This window comes from Aquarana catesbeiana, linkage group LG12, assembly GCF_042186555.1.
Source record: "Aquarana catesbeiana isolate 2022-GZ linkage group LG12, ASM4218655v1, whole genome shotgun sequence".
Taxonomy (NCBI): domain Eukaryota; kingdom Metazoa; phylum Chordata; class Amphibia; order Anura; family Ranidae; genus Aquarana; species Aquarana catesbeiana.
The window spans coordinates 190,563,477-190,583,600 of record NC_133335.1 but is presented as its reverse complement, the minus strand read 5'-3'; the positions used below and the strand labels follow the sequence as shown (position 1 = coordinate 190,583,600).

At 43.5% G+C, this 20,124-nt stretch overlaps 1 protein-coding gene across 1 annotated transcript in view; it reads left to right on the top strand.

Moving 5' to 3' along the window:
- The window catches only part of SNTA1 (syntrophin alpha 1), a 116,204-nt gene that overhangs the window by 75,652 nt on the left and 20,428 nt on the right, over positions 1-20,124 (top strand). Inside the window, exons 3-5 of the mRNA XM_073606338.1 lie at positions 10,092-10,290; positions 11,798-11,984; positions 16,940-17,070. Of these exons, the coding sequence (XP_073462439.1) occupies positions 10,092-10,290; positions 11,798-11,984; positions 16,940-17,070 (517 nt within the window). The remainder of the gene's footprint in view (positions 1-10,091; positions 10,291-11,797; positions 11,985-16,939; positions 17,071-20,124) is intronic.

Below are 20,124 nucleotides of genomic sequence, written 5' to 3'. Positions count from 1 at the left end.
GGATTTTGTTCTCAGGGGGAAAGGTCCACTTTAAGGTGACATGAGTGGTGCACCAGCCGCCCTCCCTTATTTATCTCCGAGGTGCAGACAGTGCAGGTAATGGGAGTTCATCGCTCAGTCAGCGCTTACAACAGCCATTACTGCACTTAGTTTTAATCAGGAAATGTCAATTATATCAAATCGATGGGGAAAAGCTGAAGCGTGCAGTTGTGTGCTGGCTGTAATACCTCATCCTGACAGGCATGTATGACAAATTTTTTGTTTGATTTTGAAGGATTATTCATATTGCTGAGTTCCTTCTCTGCATATGTCATTTCCCGGAGGGAGCTGTAAGGCTGAAAAAAGTGGTGAGAAAAATGCATCAAAAACTAAAATGAGTATGTAGTTGTTTCTTGCAACTTCTCTCTATTGGAAATAATTGGGTTGATTTACTAAAGGAGCAGTGTGTTCATTTTACAAAGTGAATTAGCTTTGTGGATGAGATAATTGGATGCAGCTGCTGTTCAGTTTTTTTCAATCAAAGGATGTTGGGTGGGAGGGAGCAAACAGAGTGACCCGCTAAGCAAATTTCCCAATGAACCAGCCGAAATTCGCTCAGTGTATGGCCTGCTTAACTGCTTCCCGCCCAGGCCATTGTAAAAGGACGCCCGATCGGGAGCCTATTGTTCTGGGTGGAAGTCATATGACGTCCCCCCCAAAACGCGCTGAAGCACAGGCCGCACGGTCTGCGCTTTGGCGCGATCCGTCATCCGCTGTGTCCACCAGACACAGCAGATAACAAATTAGTGTACCGGTCTGCTGCCGGTGCCATGTGATCACTGTGACCGATCACAGCAGATCACATGACAAATGTCAAAAATAAATGGCTTTGATTGCTATCATGCTATTCATTGTGTACCATAGCTTCCAACTGTCCCTGATTTGGAGGCACTGTCCCTGATTTGAAGGGATTGTCCCTGATTTTAAGCAATGTCCCTCTGTCCCTTATTCCTCCTCATTTGTCCCTCATTTTGGTCTGATCCATATAGTTGTATATAAAATGCACTTTTTATCTTTCAATGTACATTTGAAAAGCCAATATAAAGGAATAGTAGTGGTAAAAAAAAAGCACTTGTGGATTTAATTAACCTTTTTTGTGTTTAATTTTCCTTTAAGGGGGTGTGGCAGGGGCGTGTCCTATGCCTACATACATTTGTTAGTAGGTGTCCCTCATTCCAATCTCAAAATGTTGGGAGGTATGGTATACTATTGCGCTGATCTCTATGATTGGTCACAGTAATCACATGGCACAGACAGGGCCAATCACAGCCCATGTGTACCATGTGAATAGGTGTGGGCATTTACAACAATACACACTGAATTAATCTATTTCATTCAGTAAAAATGCTTGATTATTAGAGTGTAATCCGCCACTATAAGTAAATAGTTTGTAAAAAAAAAATAAAAATCCTGATCACCTCCTCAGAGTTGTTTAGTATTCCTTTGGTAACACTATTGCTCTGGCCACACAGTATGTAAAAAAAAATGTAAAAAAGAAAAAAATAACACATACAGAAAGTTGTAGTGTACTAGTGACAGTATGTAAACAATAAAACAATTGTGACATAAAAATTACAACATTAAAAAACTCACCATGCCCCTTACTAAATACATTGGACTGTCTACTTTCCAAAAAGGGGTAGTTTGGGGGATATTTGTACTGTCCTGATATTTTAGGGCCTCGAGAAATTAGGCTTTGCAGGGAGAAGAAGCAGCCAGAACTATGATTGGCCACAGCCGATCACCTGACTTCAGCCAAAATCATTGGCTGAAATCAGCTGCGAAACTATAGATGGTTTAGGTGGCTTAGGTAAGTCCTCACCTTATATATAGCGGTTAATAAATTGCACAGCATTTGCAACATGTGTGGCCAGCTTAACCGCTTCTGGACCGCCCCATATAGATTTACTGCAGCAGGGCGGCCCTGCAGCCCGAAAACACGTATCTGTACGTGATTTCATTCGCTGGGTCTGGGGCACGTGTACCGCCGACCCGCTCCCGCTGTGATTGGACATAGCGGGAGCCAATTAGCGGGCCGATCGTTCCCGAGGCAGACAGCACAACGGTCTGCCTATGTACACAAGGCAGAGTGACGTTCTGTCAGAGGGGAAGATGGAGATCTTGTGTTTCTGCTAAGCAGGAACACAGATCTGTCTTCCCCCAGTTAAAGTATCCCCCGCCACAGTTAGCAAGCACTCCCAGAGAACACATTTAACCCTTTGATCGCCCCTGATGTTAACCCCTTCCCCGCCAGTGTCAGTAGTGCAGTGACAGCACATTTTTTTTAGCCCTGATCACTGTATTGGTGTCAATGGTCCCCAAAAAGTGTCAGATTTGTCCGCTGCAATGTCGCAGTCCCACTAAAAATCGTTGATTGCCGCCACTACTAGTAAAAAATATAAAAATTCCATAAATATGTCCCATAGTTTGTAGACGCTATAACTTTTGCGCAAACCAATCAATATACACTTATTGAGATTTTTTTACCAAAAACATGTAGCAAAATACGTATTGGCCTAAATTGATGAAGAAATTTGATTTAAATTTAAATATATATATATATATATATATATATATATATATATATATATATATATATATATATATATATATTGGGCGTGTTTTATAGCAGAAAGTAAAACATTGTTTTTTGTTTTTTCAAAATTGTTGTTTTTTTTTTGTTTTTTGTTTTTTTTTTTATAGCGCAAAAAATAAAAACCGCAGAAGTGATCAAATACCATCAAAAGAAAGCTCTATTTGTGGGAAAAAAAAGGATATCAATTTTATTTGGGTACAGCGCCTCATGAGCGCGCAATTGTCAGTTAAGATAACGCAGTGCCGTATCACAAAATATGGCCTGGTCATAAATGGGGGGGTACACCTTTCGGAGCTGAAGAGGTTAAAAGAGATTGCACAAAGATTGTATAATCAGATTGTATTGTATGTGGCAAGTTTGAAAGAGATTGTACAGAGGATGTAGAACAAGATTAAAACATGTTGCCAGTTTAAAGGAGATTGTATTGTAATTGTACGGCAGATTGTGATGTGTGTGGCCGGTCTCCCCTTGTCTTGCAGCAGCAGATGATTAGTGCTGGTGATTACAGTCAAGTCATCCATTACTCAGAGTCAGATGTGTGTGGGAGATTGGAAGACCTGACACTTCTGCTCAGTGAACTGTGAACTACTTACTGACCTGACTGCACTTGGAAGAGTCCAAAGAATTCCACCACTTCCAGAAGCCAAGATTTAACTCTTTGGTAGATCAGCCTAAAGCCTCGTACACACTATCCATTTTTTTTTATCGTTCAACCCAGCTAGCTGAACGAAAAAAAATAAAACCGAGGAGCCCATGAGAAGCTCGCTGTACTAACTATCCGATGTTAGTACAGCGATCTCCCTGCTGAGCTATTGTGTTCTGATGGGGGGATGACCCCCCACCCCCCCACCTAAACACACAGGTCAGCGATTCAGCCATTGGCTGAAGAGCACTAATCAGATGCCAATCGGCACATGTTTTTTGGGCTTGTCCTTTCGACAGAACCTGGATGTTCTGGTGGCCTCTGTTAGACTGGCTTCCATACACACGGACCCAATGTCAGACGGTTTCTGTTGAACCGGACGATATTCAGTTCATGTGTATGAGGCTTTATAAATCCACATGTATAAATCTAGAGAACGAGAGTGTATGTGCAGTCTATAGCCACTAGTCAGATCATTAACCACTTCCTTACCGGGCACTTAAACCCCCCTCCTGCCCAGACCAAATTTCAGCGCTGTCACACTTTGAATGACAATTGTGCGGTCAACACTGTACTCAAATGAAATTTTTATCATTTTTTCCCCAATAGAGCTTTCTTTTGGTGGTATTTAATCACAGCTGGGGTTTTTTTTTTTTTTTTTTTTTTTGCTAAACAAACAAAAAAATATGGAAAATTTTGAAAAAAAAAACATGTTTCATAGTTTGTTATAAAATTTTGCAAACAGGTAATTTTTCTCCTTCATTGATATGTGCTGATGAGGCTGCACTGGTGGGCACTGATAGGCACAGTTAAGGCGGCACTTATGGAGACAGATAAGGTAGCACTGATGGGCACAGATAAGGCGGCACTGATGGCCACTGATAAGATGGCACTGATGGGTGGCACTGATGGGGTGCACTGAAGGGCACTGATGGGTACCACTGATAGGTGGTATTGATGGGTGGCATTGATGGGCACTGGTAGGTGACACTGATGGGTAGCCCTGTTGATGAGGCACTGATAGGTGGCACTGTGGGCACTGATGGGTGGCACTGTGGGCACTGGTAGGTGGCGCTGGTGGGCACTGGTAGGCGGCACTGTTGTGTACTGCTAGGTGGCACAGGTGGGCACAGATGAGCTTGGGGCAATCTCCTTGATCAGAACCGATGTCCCTATCACAGCCGCCGGTGATCGGCTGTTTTTTTTTCGCTGATCACAGAGCGCGCCGTGCACACCCTGCAGGTGTGCAGGGTCAATAGATGCCCTCCTGGCAAAGCAGGTCCACGCCATAGCCGTCATTCGGCTATAGCGCGGATCTGAATAAGTTAAAGTGTTACTAAACTAGGGCTGCAACTAACGATTATTTTCATAATCGATTAGTTGGTCGATTATTGTTTCGATTAATCGGTTAATAACCTTAAAAAAAAAGTGTGGTGTATAATTTAAAAAAAAAACAATTTATTCTTAAATATCTCTATGAAGTGGTAAATATAAACAACCAACTATATGGTTAGGGAGCAAACTATTGAATCCACTCTGAGAATAACAGACAGAAGAGATATACTGTATATACACTATTAGAGGAGATATACTGTATATACACTATTAGAGGAGATATACTGTATACACTATTAGAAGAGAAATACAGTTTTTTGGTCAATTTGTTGTTGGGCAGATTTAAAAATACAAATTGCTGCAAAAACACATTACATGCTTTTCTGCAGCTTCTCCATTAAAGCACATTGAACCAAAAAAGCACCGTTTTGCGTTAAAAAAAAAAAAAAAAAAAAAAAAAGTCCTTGACCCTTGCCAAATATGCAGCGGCTGAAAAAAAGCATAGATGTGAACGTGTCCCATAGAAAAACCATGTTAAATGAACTGTAGTGTGTTTCTGCTAAAAGCACCAAAAACACATAGATGTGAACCAGGTCTAAGACATTTAGTAACATAATGGGGTTAAAAAAAACTAAAGTGAGCCCTTTATAGTACAAAAAAAGCAAATAATCGCTACTGTTAGGGGTTCATTTTTTTACTGTAGAACTGTGAAAGTAATATTTACAGTAGCAATTATTTGCTCTTTTTGTACTATAAAGGGCTAATTTTATTATTTTTAACCCCATTATGTTACTGGCCGATTAATCGATTATGAAAATAGTAATCGATTAATTTCATAATCGATTAGTTGTCGATTGATCGATTAGTTGTTTCAGCCCTATACTAAACCCCCAACAGTAAAATCAGTCTGTATATGCAGTAAAGCATGTTTGTTATACTCACTGAGGAATCTAAGGAGTTAATCCTCTACATTGTGTAAAAATGCTGTTTGATCCTGTCTTCTCTGATCCTCCCCTTCTTTTACTGTCCCCAATCCATCTGCTGATAGTACAGAGCCTTGGAGTCACTCTGCACATGCTCACTTTGGTGTTTATAGCTATTGAGTTATTTTTGTTTTTGGGAGGCATGTGATCAGCACAGGGCCAATCAACACTGCAAAGACAGAGGGTCAGGGGTCGTGCAGCCTCATTGGTAGTGGTGGCCCGCTCATTAGGGGCACAATTTTAAAGCGGTAGTAAAGTTCGCTTTGTGATTTTTTTTTTACCTACAGATAAGCTTATAATAAAGCTTACCTGTAGGTAAAACGAATATCTCCTAAATGTGCTCCGTTTAGGAGATATTCACACTGGATGCAGCCGGTGACGTCACCAGCACATGCACTCTGAAGGTCTGGCATGCTGTACCCACCTTCAGAGCTCTGTGCCAGAGCCGAAGGCTCCCGCGTGCATGAGTGACGTCATCGCGGTTGCCGGCCACTCATCCAGCCAGGGCCCGCAAACCTGGAAGGAAGACTGGGGGAAAATGGAAGATTTACTGCCGTGGTTTACAACCACTTTAAAAGCAAATTAAATCTTTTGAATGATATTCGAATGTTCTGAGAATGTTCCTAAGACTTTTTGCTCAAGATTCTATCCATCTATGGCCAGCTTTAGGGACCCTTCACACTTGTGTATTGTTTCGCCTTGAGGCACGTAGCGGTAAAACTGGCCATACATGGATCAGAATTTGGCCAGATTTTGGACCATGTATGGGCTAGCTTGTAAGAGGTGCTTTGAAATTGGCTAGTAATGGCACCAAGAGCACATGTCACTGCCTTGCTTCTGTCTTTGCCAGAACACTGTCCCCCCTGCTGAGGCCGAACACTCTGCCATATTCTGCCCCACCCTGTGCCAGAGGCCTCTCAGCAGTTGACCGTTATATCCCAAGGAAGGAATATCCACACATAAATAGGGCTGCTGCACTTTACTCAAAATGGCATAAACAGTCATAACACATCGACATTGTCATTTGACAATACACAGTCAATCACATTTAGTGGACAGTCCACAGCAGTCACATGTGAAAGCATATGCAGCACTTTAAGCAGCTATCTCCCTCTAACAGTCTCTCTTTCCACCTAAGGTCATTCATACTCACAGGAATGGGATCTCTGTAGTCACCTTCTCCATAGATACAGCAGCTCTCCAAGGAATAGCCACACTCGGGACTCTCTTAGCCTGGCCTATAAGGCCTTTTGCAACCCGCCCTAGCCCCCACTTCCATAAGCGTCAGAAAGTCTACAGCTGGGTCTCTTGTGTGCAGGTCTACTTCTCCCTGGCCTCCAGCCCTGTCCGGGGCCTCCACTGGTTATATCTGTACTGGTGTGGGGTGTTTGGCACCCACTTTGGCACTAGAGCTCCTCCCAACCTGTCTTATATGTTGGCACTGATTTACCCATGATCACTACAGGAGGGCTCTAGCTAAAAGGGGCCTAGCACTTGATGAAACTACCTACTACTACTACTACTATGATCAGTGTTGCCAGCTACAGCCTGCGCCACTGATCGTTTGGGGAAAAAACAGACAGACTGGTTGTACACAAGTCAATAGATCGATTGACTATCTACAGATCAGCAACCAGCTTGTTCCCATAGACACACTCCTAAACCTCGTGGACAGAAAAGTTGAAGTCGTTATAGCTGCAAAGGGTGGGCCAACTCAATTTTGAACCCTACAGACTAAGAATGGGATGCTATTAAAGTTCATGTGCGTGTAAAGGCAGGCGTCCCAATACTTTTGGTAATATAGTGTAGGTTACAGGGTCATTTAGTAGTGGATGTGTATTATTTTTAGAGAAAAAGGATACTGTTTAGTGTCATGTTAATGCACCAAAAAGAGTTAAATGGGCCTGATAATGGAATTATTGCACACAATGTATGTGTATTTCTTGTACCTGGAAGAACAATTCGGGATATTATATAACACCACCATGTGTGTAGTTTTTGAACAGATAGCCTTAAAAATCATTATACAACCTATCCACAGTGCTCAGGTAAGTCTTGTAGAGAAACAGGTGCAAGTTACTTCTGCATTGCAAGTCTCGATCTTTAGCACTCTGAGTTCCATTTGTTTTATTGTATTTACTTATGTTCAGTAAGAAACTGTTCCATTGCTAATTAAAATAGGCTGAAGAAAAGAAGACGTTGACCTTCCAAAAGTGGGATGACTTTCCATATAAAAATAGTTGTGAGATGAGTAAGTGCAGTTATTGTAACCAGATTGTGTGCGTTCTCCACTTCCAGCTGTTGTTTGTTCAGTGTCACACCCACAGAGATTCAAAGGCAAATGAAATAAACCCTTGACATGCACTGGGGTACCACCAATCTACCGTGAGCTGGCGGCATAGTTGGTATGTACAGGACCCAAACTATAAGGACCCATTGACATTTATGGTGAACCATCACTCAAAACATATCATCCCCCCCCCCCCCCCCCCCCCCCCGCAATTATCCTCCTCCTCCACTATTTAAAAAAATAGAGTGTTTTTATTATTTCTTTTTTATTTACTTTATATTTTAATTTATTCTTTCCTGCCACCATTCTCACTAAGAAGTAGTCTTAGGGATAGGTATTCACAGGTTATCAAAATACAGAGGGAATCATTACTTGAGCCCAATTGGCTTGTGTTCAGCAGCTCAACACAAAGATGGTAGCTCACCCAAATCAAGAAATTCAAGGGGTCTACATATGAAATGTGTAACACACATCCGCACAATCAGGAAAATTTCCTTTCTTTATTATGTTTTGTGCCTATGTTGTCAGCGCCATCTAGTGCCCACAACTTGTTTGTTTCCTGATGGAGGTATCGCTGGGATAAAAATTGCATTATGGCCACTAGTTGGCGCTGACGATATAGGAACTACACACATTAGAGAAAATATAGCAATTTTCATCCAGGTTAAGCGGATGTTTTGTCAGAATTGCACAGCAAACATTTTATACATGGATCCCCAAGTGTACTGGGTCAAAGACAGCCTCAAATGAAAAATCCTTAAGAGTCCAAAGTCTTTATTGTGCAACCGGTTACCACAAGCAGGGCAACAGACAGCTGACGTGTTTTGGGGATCACACAATTCCCCTTCATCAGGTCCTCTATAGAACTACAAAAATTGGGTATGCTGAGACTGGTAGAGGTGTGTGATGGTTCAGGAAGCGGTATCAGCTGCCAGGTCATTTAAGAAATATGTGGAAAATGGCAGAGAGAGGGGGGTACTATCCTTAATTACTGTTTGTGATACACATACAGTATACTACTTGTGCCCCCTTGAATTCCTGCTATGCTCACCAGCCAATACAAACAGCCAGAAAAAAAACAACCCCACTTACTAGGTTGGGGCCCCTATGTGGAGAAAGACCAGGGAATTGCCCTTATATGGTGGAGGACCCAGGAATTGTACCTATATGGTGAAGACCAGGGAATTGCCCCCATATGGTGAAGACTAAGGAATTGTATCTATATGGCGGAGGACCAGGGAATCGCCCCTATATGGTGCCCCTACATACATGATACTACTTGTCCCCCCTTGAATTCCTGCTACGCTCACCAGCCAGTAGAAGCAGCCAGAAAAAAACAACCCCACTTACTAGGTGGGGGCCCCTATGTGGAGAAAGACCAGCAAACTGCCCTTATATGGCGGAGGACCAGGGAATTGCCCCTATATGCTGAAGACCAAGGAATTGCCCCCATATGCTGAAAACCAAGGAATTGCCCCCATATGGTGAAGACCAAGGAATTGCCCCCATATGGTGAAGACCAAGGAATTGCCCCCATATGGTGAAGACCAAGGAATTGCCCCCATATGGTGAAGACCAAGGAATTGCCCCCATATGGTGAAGACCAAGGAATTGCCCCCATATGGTGAAGACTAAGGAATTGTACCTATATAGTGGAGGACCAGAGAAGTGCTCTCAAATGGTGGAGGACCAGGGAATCGCCCCTATATGGTGAAAACCAAGGAATTGCACCTTCTGTACATGGTGAGGACCAAGGGATTGCACCTATATGGTGAAGGAGCAGAGAAGTGCCCTCATATGGTGGAGGACAAAGGAATTGTCCCTTTATGGTGGAAGACCAGGCAGAGTGCCCTTTTTGTCCTTATTTATTCCAGCCCAGGTCATTATACAGCTCAGAACCATGTGAGAAGAAGCAGGAGTCTTGCTCATGGTCATCTTTGAGAGCTGTATGTGAAAAACGGCATTAGACTCTGAATAAGTAGCACAAAAATGTAATGAGATTTGTAGTCCTGGCCAGAAGTACAGGTCCATAAGTAATAGTGGCAATGCAGACAGTTCTTACTTCACAAATTGATAAATAAGGACAACACTTTCTTAGCTGCAATTATCCCCATATACTAATGGTTTTATTTCCATGTTGTTGTGTATTACACAATTATGTACCTTATGTGTAATTGTCCTGTCTGTGCTGTGTTCTCTCCCCAGTAAAGTACATGAAGGACATATCCCCCTTTTTCAAAGGCCCCATCCCTGGTGGCCCAGGGAGCTGGGATAATGTACCACCTGTCCCACAGAAGAGAGGTTCCCCTGCTCTGCCACCCCGGGATATAAAGGATGGAAAGAGTATTCCACTAAAGATGTGTTTTGTGTCCCGCACCTTCTTGCCTGCTGATCCAGAGCTCAGGTAAGATGTGGAGATGCTCCACATAAGTGGGCAAACTAACTTGCTAATACCATAAGCATTTGTAACAAGTATTTTTGTGCTTGCATATGCAATGCTGTTAGATCATTGGTGCTAGTGGGGTTCCATTCAACTGGGTCTGTGGTGGGGTTACATTGAAATGGGTCTATGGTGGGGTCCCATATATTTATATCTGTGGTGGACTTGCGTTAAAATAGGTCTAAATTGGAGTCACATTTAACTGGGTCTGTGGTGAGGTCCCATTCAGCTGGGCCTGTGGTGGGGTCACATTCAGTTGGGTCTATGGTGGGGTCCCTTTCAACTGGGTTTATGGTGGGGTCACATTCAGCTGGGTTTATGGTGGCATCACATTCAGCTGGGTCTATGGTGGGGTCCCATACATCTGGATCTGTGGTGGAGTTGCACTGAAATGGGTCTATGGTGGGGTCACATTCAGTTAGGTCTCCGGTGGGGTCACATTCAATTGGATCTATGGTGGGAGCCACAGTCACCTGAGTTTATGGTGGCGGTATAGTGGGGTCCCATTCAGCGGGGTTTATGGTGGGGTCACATTCAGTTGGGTCTATGGTGTGGTCACATTCATCTGGGTCTATAGTTGGCTCAAATGTGTGCTTAGGAGGCAGTGGAGTTACATATTAGTATTTGGACACATTTAGCTGGACTGTAAAATTTAAGTTTTTTCGTCACTCATACAGGTAGTTTCCTCAGTTCTGAACTTAAATCTCAAGAAGATACTTGGGTGAGCAGTGAAATGTCTTACAGTTGAATGTGACCCCACCCTAGACCCAGTTGAATGCAACCCCAACATAGACCTAGCTGAATGTGATCCTGCCATAGATTCAGTTGAATATGACCCCATCTTAGGCCCATTTAAATGTGACCTCACCATAGATCCAGTTGAATGTGACCTCACCATAGTTCCAGTTGAATGTGACCTCACCATAGATCCAGTTGAATGTGACCTCACCATAGATCCAGTTGAATGTGACCTCACCATAGATCCAATTGAATGTGACCTACCAGAGACACAGTTAAATCTGACCCCACCATAGACCCAGTTGAATGTGACCCACCACATCCTAATCTGACTAACTACTACTAGCTATACCAGGACCTGGTTAAATGAGAACCTTCACAGTCAGACATTAGTGTTCACAACACATGCATGCAGGATGCTATCGAGATATTTGGAGGCCATGAGCCATAATAAGAATCTTTTTGATATTGGACACAATACAACATCATATACTGATCTTTACCACGATAAGCTCCATGATGAGTGCAAAAATAATAGTGTACATTACATACATACATATTACTGGCCCAACTATCTCAAAACAGTCCATGATTCCATCATTGAGTTGACTTCACCAGCAAGCAGATGGAGTCCGATATGTACGACAAACAGGATTGGAGTGGAGCAAAAAACTGTTCCAAGAATTCTTGAGATGTCAGCAATTTTGACATTTTTTGTTTTCTTTTCTTATAGATATCTTGAGATTTGTTCTGCAGATGGTAGAGATGTTCTTTTCCTTCGAGCAAAGGATGCAGGGACAGCCCAGTCATGGTTCAGTGCCATTCACAGTAATGTCAACGCTCTAATACCAAGAGTCCGCGAGGATATTAAACAGATCCTGGGCAAGGAGGTCAAACACATGGGCTGGCTGACTGAACAGGTATGAGATGTCCTCCTGACATTATGGCGGCTCCTACAGCCTCCAACAGTTGGCTTTCGTGAAGAAATTAAATTCAATCTAAATCCAATCACTAAAATGTCATATAAGCTTTAACATGCCAAAGCCCAACTTCAGACTCTGTGCTACCCCCCAGCTGATACATCCTGCCTTCCCCCCACTGGTTGTAATTTATGCTCTTTGTGTTTTGGTACTTACCTTTTCCAAAGTCTTTGGGGCTGTCTTCCCTAAGCTGGGCAGTCCCCGCTGACACAGAGAGTGGGACTAGAACCCTGTGGATAAAGGGAGCCATTTGATGCCCTATCATAGGCTAGTGTGAGCTCAGTCTTCCAGGTTGAGTAATTGTGAGCTCAGTCTTCCAGGTTGAGTGATTGTGAGCTCAGTCTTCCAGGTTGAGTGATTGTGAGCTCAGTCTTCCAGGTTGAGTGATGCTGGGTACTATTCACCCTGGAAGAATGAGGACGTCATGTGGGGAAGACACAAAAAACACTTGCAGCTCTACTACTATACCAACAATATATGAGCAGAGTGTCGGTGCTCTGGCTTGAAAGTCCACCTCAAGTTTAAACCAAACAAAGCTGGCCACTCGATTTTTCTTCTTTATGAGACTTTATTAATGCACAACAGTAATGACAGAATCCCTAAAATCGAATGCGTTTTGGCTGTAGCCTTCCTCATAGCATCATGTGGGGAAGGCAGGGCTGGTGCAGCAAAAACAATGGTGTGCATTTTGCATTTGTTTTATCCTTGAAGCTTGTGGGCCCTGATGCAAAAGTTGACATGGGCCCCCCCCCCCACTACCACCCACCACTTCCACCCTGCTTGCAGATACACCCACCACATGCCAAGATACTCAAAGTGGCTTAAGAGTTTTGAGTTCCCAGAGTTCCTCCTTACATCAGAGGACAGGGATCACCGCAGAAGAATCAGAGGATAGGGATCACCGCAGAAGAATCAGAGGACAGGCTCACCGCAGAAGAATCAGAGGGCAGGGACCCCTAGCAGGTCACTTGGCAGAGCTCCTTTCCCATCCCAGCACTGTATACAGCTCCTCTCCCCCACACTACACAGGGCTGGAATCACATTCCTTTACACACAGTCTTTCAGCCTTCACAGGGTGTATCTGGCTTTTATGTTGCCGTTCTGACCTGTAAAATTCTCTGGTCGGAAAGGCAGTGTAGTTGCAGTAGGCAGATACACCTTGTGAAGATCCTGGCTGACTGGCTGTGTTGTAAAGGAATGTGATTTCAGTCCTGCGGAGGTGGAGCAGTATAGAGTGCCATAATGGGAAAGGAGCTCAGCAGCCATGCATAGCATCCAGGGCAGAGGGGGTGGTCAGGGGGCTTTGGGGGGGGGGTTCAACTTAGATCGGGGGGGGGGCAAAGCCATGTGACACAAAATCTGGAGCCTGCAGTCCCTCAGGGCCCCCTTAGGAGGTGTTAAGGGATTTGTTTTTAGCAATTTCTGAAGGTTTCTCTGTCGGTGTTGGTAGGTGTTGGGAGAAAGTCACCTCCCGGAGGTGTGTGTCTTTTTCCCAGTTGTCACGGAAGTGGGGTAAGCAGACATCTCCGGGTGGGGGGGGGGTACAGAGAATCCCAGCTGGTGACTAGAAGACACTGAGCGGTGTCTTAGCTCACCAGTGACATCAGTCCCATCGTGGCTACAGGACTGCATTCTTCTCCTCTTAACTCGCTGAACTCGCTTACCATTCCATGTTGCCAGCACACAACACAGACACTTCCCCGTCTTGGGCTGTTCTCACCCCATGCTCCTCTCCATTCAGGAAATGGCTCACAGTGGACTGTGGAAGGCAAAGTGGAAGCCCAGTACTGGAGCGTGGCTGTGTTGCCCTAGGGCAGATTGGAGCTGGATTTTGTGGAGGATATGATAATATGACAGGAAGGCTGTAGGGGCCCCCTGGAGCTAGGGGCGGGCTTGCGATTGTGACCCCTTGCTTTGATGAAGGCTTCTTAGCCGAAACGCGTCAGCGTAGCCTGTACCTGTGTACCCATGTAACTCAATAAAGGACTTTTATTCAAGAGCATCCGAGTCACCAGCCCTTTTCTGATTCAAGTACTGCATTTTGGGGCCTGAATGTCCTGGCTAGAGCACCAGATCACAGTTCATAGATCATCATATTGGCAGTGGAGCTGGGGTATTATTTTGCTTCTCTTGTGACCCATGCAACCCCTTATGCTATGCCCATGCTCTGACCTTTTGAGGCTGACCATTGACCCTTACCTGGACCTTGGACCTTTACCTTGACCCGAACAATAACCTTGACATTCCACTAGATCAATCCTTGATCTAGCTATTTTTTTCTTTCTTTTTTATTTTTTTATTTTTCTTATTATTTTTTACACACTTTTGTTTGTTTACATATTTCTCCCCTGGCAAGGAGAGACAGATGCAATGTATCATTCTCTCCATTCAGAGGAGAAAAAACTCATGGGCGGGCTGCACAGTGACTGATCACTGTGATAGCCAATCAGAGGCTATCACAGTGATCAGGTGATCAGGAATCAGGAGTCCCGGTTCCCGATCGTTAGTAAGAGACCTGGAGCTCTCAGTGAGAGTCTGGTCTCTGTGCTCTGTGCAGCACGGTCTCAGCACAAACACTGTCGGCAGGAAGGAGTTAAAAATCCAACCCCCCCATTGCCCCCCATCCTGGGGCCTAAGCAGCCTTATGTCGGCCCTGGGGAAGTACTGTGGAGAACAGCTCTGGATTAAAGGTGAGTATTGCAGTCTGAGTTATTCTGGCATTAAAGTGATTTTAAAGGCTCAAGTTTTTTTACCTTCATTCATTCTATGTATGAAGATAAAAAACCTTCTGTGACACTGGAGCAAGTGCATGTAATCAGGAAGTGGCTGAAAGAGGCTGGAGACAATCAGCAGAACTAAGGTGTAAAAAAAAGTTACAAAATAAACATTGAAAGGAGCATTTTATTTACATATAATATATATATATATATATATATATATATATATATATATATATATAATCAGTTGTTGTTGATACACAGTGCTTTAGCAAACAAAATGTCATCTGCATAAGGTTTAAACTTGCGTTAAAGCACCCTGCAGCTGTAGCATAGGGTTGCTAAATACAAATGTTCATGGGAATACCACCTGCAACGTTACGCAAGGCTTTGATTAAACCTTTCAAAAGAGAAATGCCTTTGCAAATATCCTTCTGAAATTGCTAGTTGCCTGGCTGTTTTGCTGACTGACTTTTTAGTACTTCCCGAGTCACTGTCCCAACACAAGTATGCAGATCAGCAGAGTAAAATCAAAAGCTTTTCTCTGCATGCCTGTTGTGGGTCAGCAACTCAACAAATTGAGGGAAGGGAGTATACACCATATTATCAAAAATATCGGGACGCCTGCCTTTACATGCACATGAATTTTAATGACATCCCAGTCTTATTCTGTAGGGTTCAATATTGGGTTGGCCCACCCTTTGCAGCTATAACAGCTTCAACTCTTCTGGGAAGGCTGTCCACAAGGTTTAGGAATGTGTCTATGGGAATGTTTGACCATTATTCCAGAAGCGCATTTGTGAGGTCAGGCAGTGATGTTGGACGAGAAGGCCTGGCTTGCAGTCTCTGCTCTAATTCATCCCAAAGGTGTTCTATCGGGTTGAGGTCTGTGCAGGCCAGTCAAGTTACTCCACCCCAAACTCACTCATCCATGTCTTTATGGACCTTGCTTTGTGCACTGGTCCAAATCATTTGGTGGAGGGGGGATTATGGTGTGGGGTTGTTTGTCAGGGGTTGGGCTTGGCCCATTAGTTTCAGTGAAGGGAACTATTAAGGCGTTAGCATACCAAGACATTTTGGACAATTTCATGCTCCCAACTTTGTGGGAACATTTTGGGGATGACCCCTTCTTGTTCCAACATGACTGCACACCAGTGCACAAAGCAAGGTCCATAAAGACATGGATGAGCGAGTTTGGGGTGGAGAAACTTGACTGGCCTGCACAGAGTCCTGACCTCAACCCCATAGAACACCTGGGATAATTAAAACGGACACTGCGAGCCAGGCCTTCTCATCCACATCAGTGCCCGACCTCAAAATGCCCTATTGGAAGAATGGTCAAACACTCTCATAGACACACTCCTAAACCTTGTGGACAAGCTTCAGAGAAGAGTTGAAGCTGTTATAGCTGCAAAGGGTGGGCCAACTCAATATTGAACCCAACGGACTAACACTGGGATGCCATTAAAGTTCATGTAAAGGCAGGTGTCCCAATACTTTTGACAACATAGTGTATATGACAGCCAAGGTACTAGCATATGCAGAATAACAATTCAGCATCCGTGACTCTTGCAGGAAAGTTTTCATTAAATCCCATTTGAACTCTCAGAAAATGTAAATTAATTCAATGGAAGATGAAAAAAGGTGAAAAAAGAAAATCTGTGATTTATAATTGTCTTTTAGGTTCTTTAAAGAGTCCCATCGGCAGAAACTCAAATGGGACATCGTAACGCTTGAGTCCAAAAGAAGATTTATTCTAAATACAAAGAAAAACCAACATGTTTCGGACCCTGTACACCACTTCATCAGGGCCAAATGATATGAAAGATAAAAAAAAATTATAATAATAAAACTAATAAATAACTGTTATATAATATTAACATAGTCCATATTAATAAATACTGTATCTTTTATACTATCATTTTAAAATAAGTCCATAATATGATAAAATAAGATAAAAGTTAATAATGCTCGAACAATAATATTTCTACCGATAATAATTGTAGTAAGATTGTAATATAAACACAGATGGCAAAAAATCTGGCGGCTTTCATCCATTTCCTACTCTATAAAAAAGAAGAAAAACTATTTAGACACACTTTCTGTAAGTGCTTTGTTCTATATCTTTGGCTAATAATCAATATTGATTGGATTGTTTCTCCTTTTCCCGGCTTTTAGCTGATGCCAGAGGGACAGCGGAACCTGCTGGCCGTTCTTACAGAAAAAGATTTCCTATTGTACAATAGCCTCCCGCACACCAGAGAGGGGTTCAGTAAACCAGCCGGATGCCACCCGCTCATTGCCACCAGGTAAGGGGTAAGCTGTGTGATACAAATCTATCTAATTATTATACCTCAATTTATACAGCACTGATAATTAAAGCAAACACAATATACCGAAATTATTCCCAAAAAAGAAATGAACAAAAAGCGATACAAAAGGCCTCCAAATGTGACACAATCAAAATCCATATAAATACTCCTTCAGCAAAATGTATGTACAGTCCAGTGGAATATGGTCCTAAAATTTCCACCACCATAAGAAACTTCAATATATCCTTAGAGCTGGCCATAGATTATGCAATTTTCTTCAGGCTGGGTTCACATACAGTATCTCACAAAAGTGAGTACACCCCTCACATTTTTGTAAATATTTTATTCTATCTTTTCATGTGACAACACTGAAGAAATGACACTTTGCTACAATGTAAAGTAGTGATTGTACAGCTTGTATAACAGTGTAAATTTGATGTCCCCTCAAAATAACTCAACACACACCCGTTAATGTCTAAACCGCTGGCAACAAAAGTGAGTACACCCCTAAGTGAAAATGTCCAAATTGGGCCCAAATTGTCAATATTTTGTGTGGCCACCATTATTTTCCAGCACTGCCTTAAGCCTCTTGGGCATGGAGGTCACCAGAGCTTCACAGGTTGCCACTGGAGTCCTCTTCCACTCCTCCATGAAGACATCACGAAGCTGGTGGATGTTGGAGACCTTGTGCTCCTCCACCTTCCGTTTGAGGATGCCCCAAAGATGCTCAATAGGGTTTAGGTCTGGAGACATGCTTGGCCAGTCCATCACCTTTACCCTCAGCTTCTTTAGCAAGGCAGTGGTCATCTTGGAGGTGTGTTTGGATTTGTTATCATGTTGGAATACTGCCCTGCGACCCAGTCTCCAAAGGGAGGGGATCATGCTCTGCTTCAGTATGTCACAGTACATGTTGGCATTCATGATTCCCTCAATGAACTGTAGCTCTCCAGTGCTGGCAGCACTCATACAGCCCCAGACCATGACACTCCCACCACCATGCTTGACTGTAGACAAGACACACTTGTCTTTGTACTCCTCACCTGGTTACAGCCACACGCTTGACACCATCTGAACCAAATAAGTTTATCTTGGTCTCATCAGACTACATGACATGGTTCCAGTAATCCATGTCCTTAGTCTGCTTGTCTTCAGCAAACTGTTTGCGGGCTTTCTTGTGCATCATTTTTAGAAGAGGCAATTTGATGCAGTGTGCAGCATATGGTCTGAGCACTGACAGGCTGACCCCCCACCCCTTCAACCTCTGCAGCAATGCTGGCAGCACTCATATGTCTATTTCCCAAAGACAACCTCGGGATATGACGCTGAGCACGTGCACTCAACTTCTTTGGTCGACCATGGCGATGCCTGTTCTGAGTGGAACCTGTCCCGTTAAACCGCTGTATGGTCTTGGCCACCGTGCTACAGCTCAGTTTCAGGGTCTTGGCAATCTTCTTATAGCCTAGGCCATCTTTATGTAGAGCAGCAATTCATTTTTTCAGATCCTCAGAGAGTTCTTTGCCATGAGGTGCCATATTGAACTTCCAGTGACCAGTATGAGAGAGTGAGAGCGATAACACCAAATTTAACCCACCTGCTCCCCATTCACTCCTGAGACCTTGTAACGCTAACAAGTCACATGACGCCGGGGAGGGAAAATGGCTTATTGGGCCCAATTTGGACATTTTCACTTAGGGGTGTACTCACTTTTGTTGCCAGCGGTTTAGACATTAATGGCTGTGTGTTGAGTTATTTTGAGGGGACAGCAAATTTACACTGTTATACAAGCTGTACACTCACTACTTTACATTGTAGCAAAGTGTCATTTCTTCAGTGTTGTCACATGAAAAGATATAATAAAATATTTACAAAAATGTGAGGGGTGTACTCACTTTTGTGAGATACTGTATAATCGAATTGGATGCGGGTTTCCTTGCATCATATTTGCATGACAGGTAAGTGTGATCGGCTCTCAGTGGAGCCAGTTCACACAGGTCCGGGGCAGCCGTGGTCCGGATTGCAGAAGGGACCTGTGCGTCTTTGGGTCCGGTTCAGGTGCGAATTCAGGCAAACATTCGGACCTGAGTTGCACCTGAACTGGTAAACAGTGATGCACCAAACCCCTGGCCTCAGGGTGAAGGAAAAAAAATCACTCGATTTCCCCCTTCAACACAGTCAGTGTTGATGGAGGAATGGCGCTCGCTGCACTATTGTATTCTGCCAGTAGGGGGCGCTGGGAGCATTTCTGGCCAGCAGAGTACAATGATTACTGCTAGCGGCTATAGCCACGGACAATAACTGTATGTCAAAAATCCAACATGCTGGTTGTACCCAAGTTAATCAATCAACTTGGGTACAATCAGCCTGCCCGTACATGGTTCAAATCTCGGCCGGTCCCTGCTGAGATTCAAACGATGTATGGGCAGGCTGATTGTACCCAAGTTGATTGATTCAAACCGTCTGGGTTAAAGTGTTTCCTTAGGAAAATGCACTTACAAAAGTGCATGCCTATCTTGTTATAGAAGAGGCAAAAATAGCTTGTGCAGGCTCCAAACAGATAGGAATTACACTTGTTTCTCATTCAGGGTAGTACTCCTCCACCTTCCACTTAGGCCCCTTTCACACTTTTGCAACTTCAAAGTTGCACAATTTTGTCGCGATTTCGCGCCTGCGATTTTGACAAGACAGTCGTATGACTGTGGATCCGACTTTGCCCTGCGACTTGAAGTCCAACTTCAATGAACAGGGATCCGACTTTGATCCCCAACAATATCAAAGAAAAAAGGGAATATTTTTTGGACTTTAAATGAGACGCAACGGGGAATATTGCGCCTCGATCCCTGGTTGCTTTTGCAAAAAAGAGGGGGGAGGGGGGGACTTTAGATGAGGTGCGTGGGGTAGAGCCAGACAAAACCATATACATATGTAAAAAATTGTATTCTTTATTAGACCAAAGATAGGGCGTGGATCAACCCATATAAACGCATAATAGAACATTGGCATATAAAATACAAAGTATCAACATACATATTAAGGATAGTCACCAACATGACA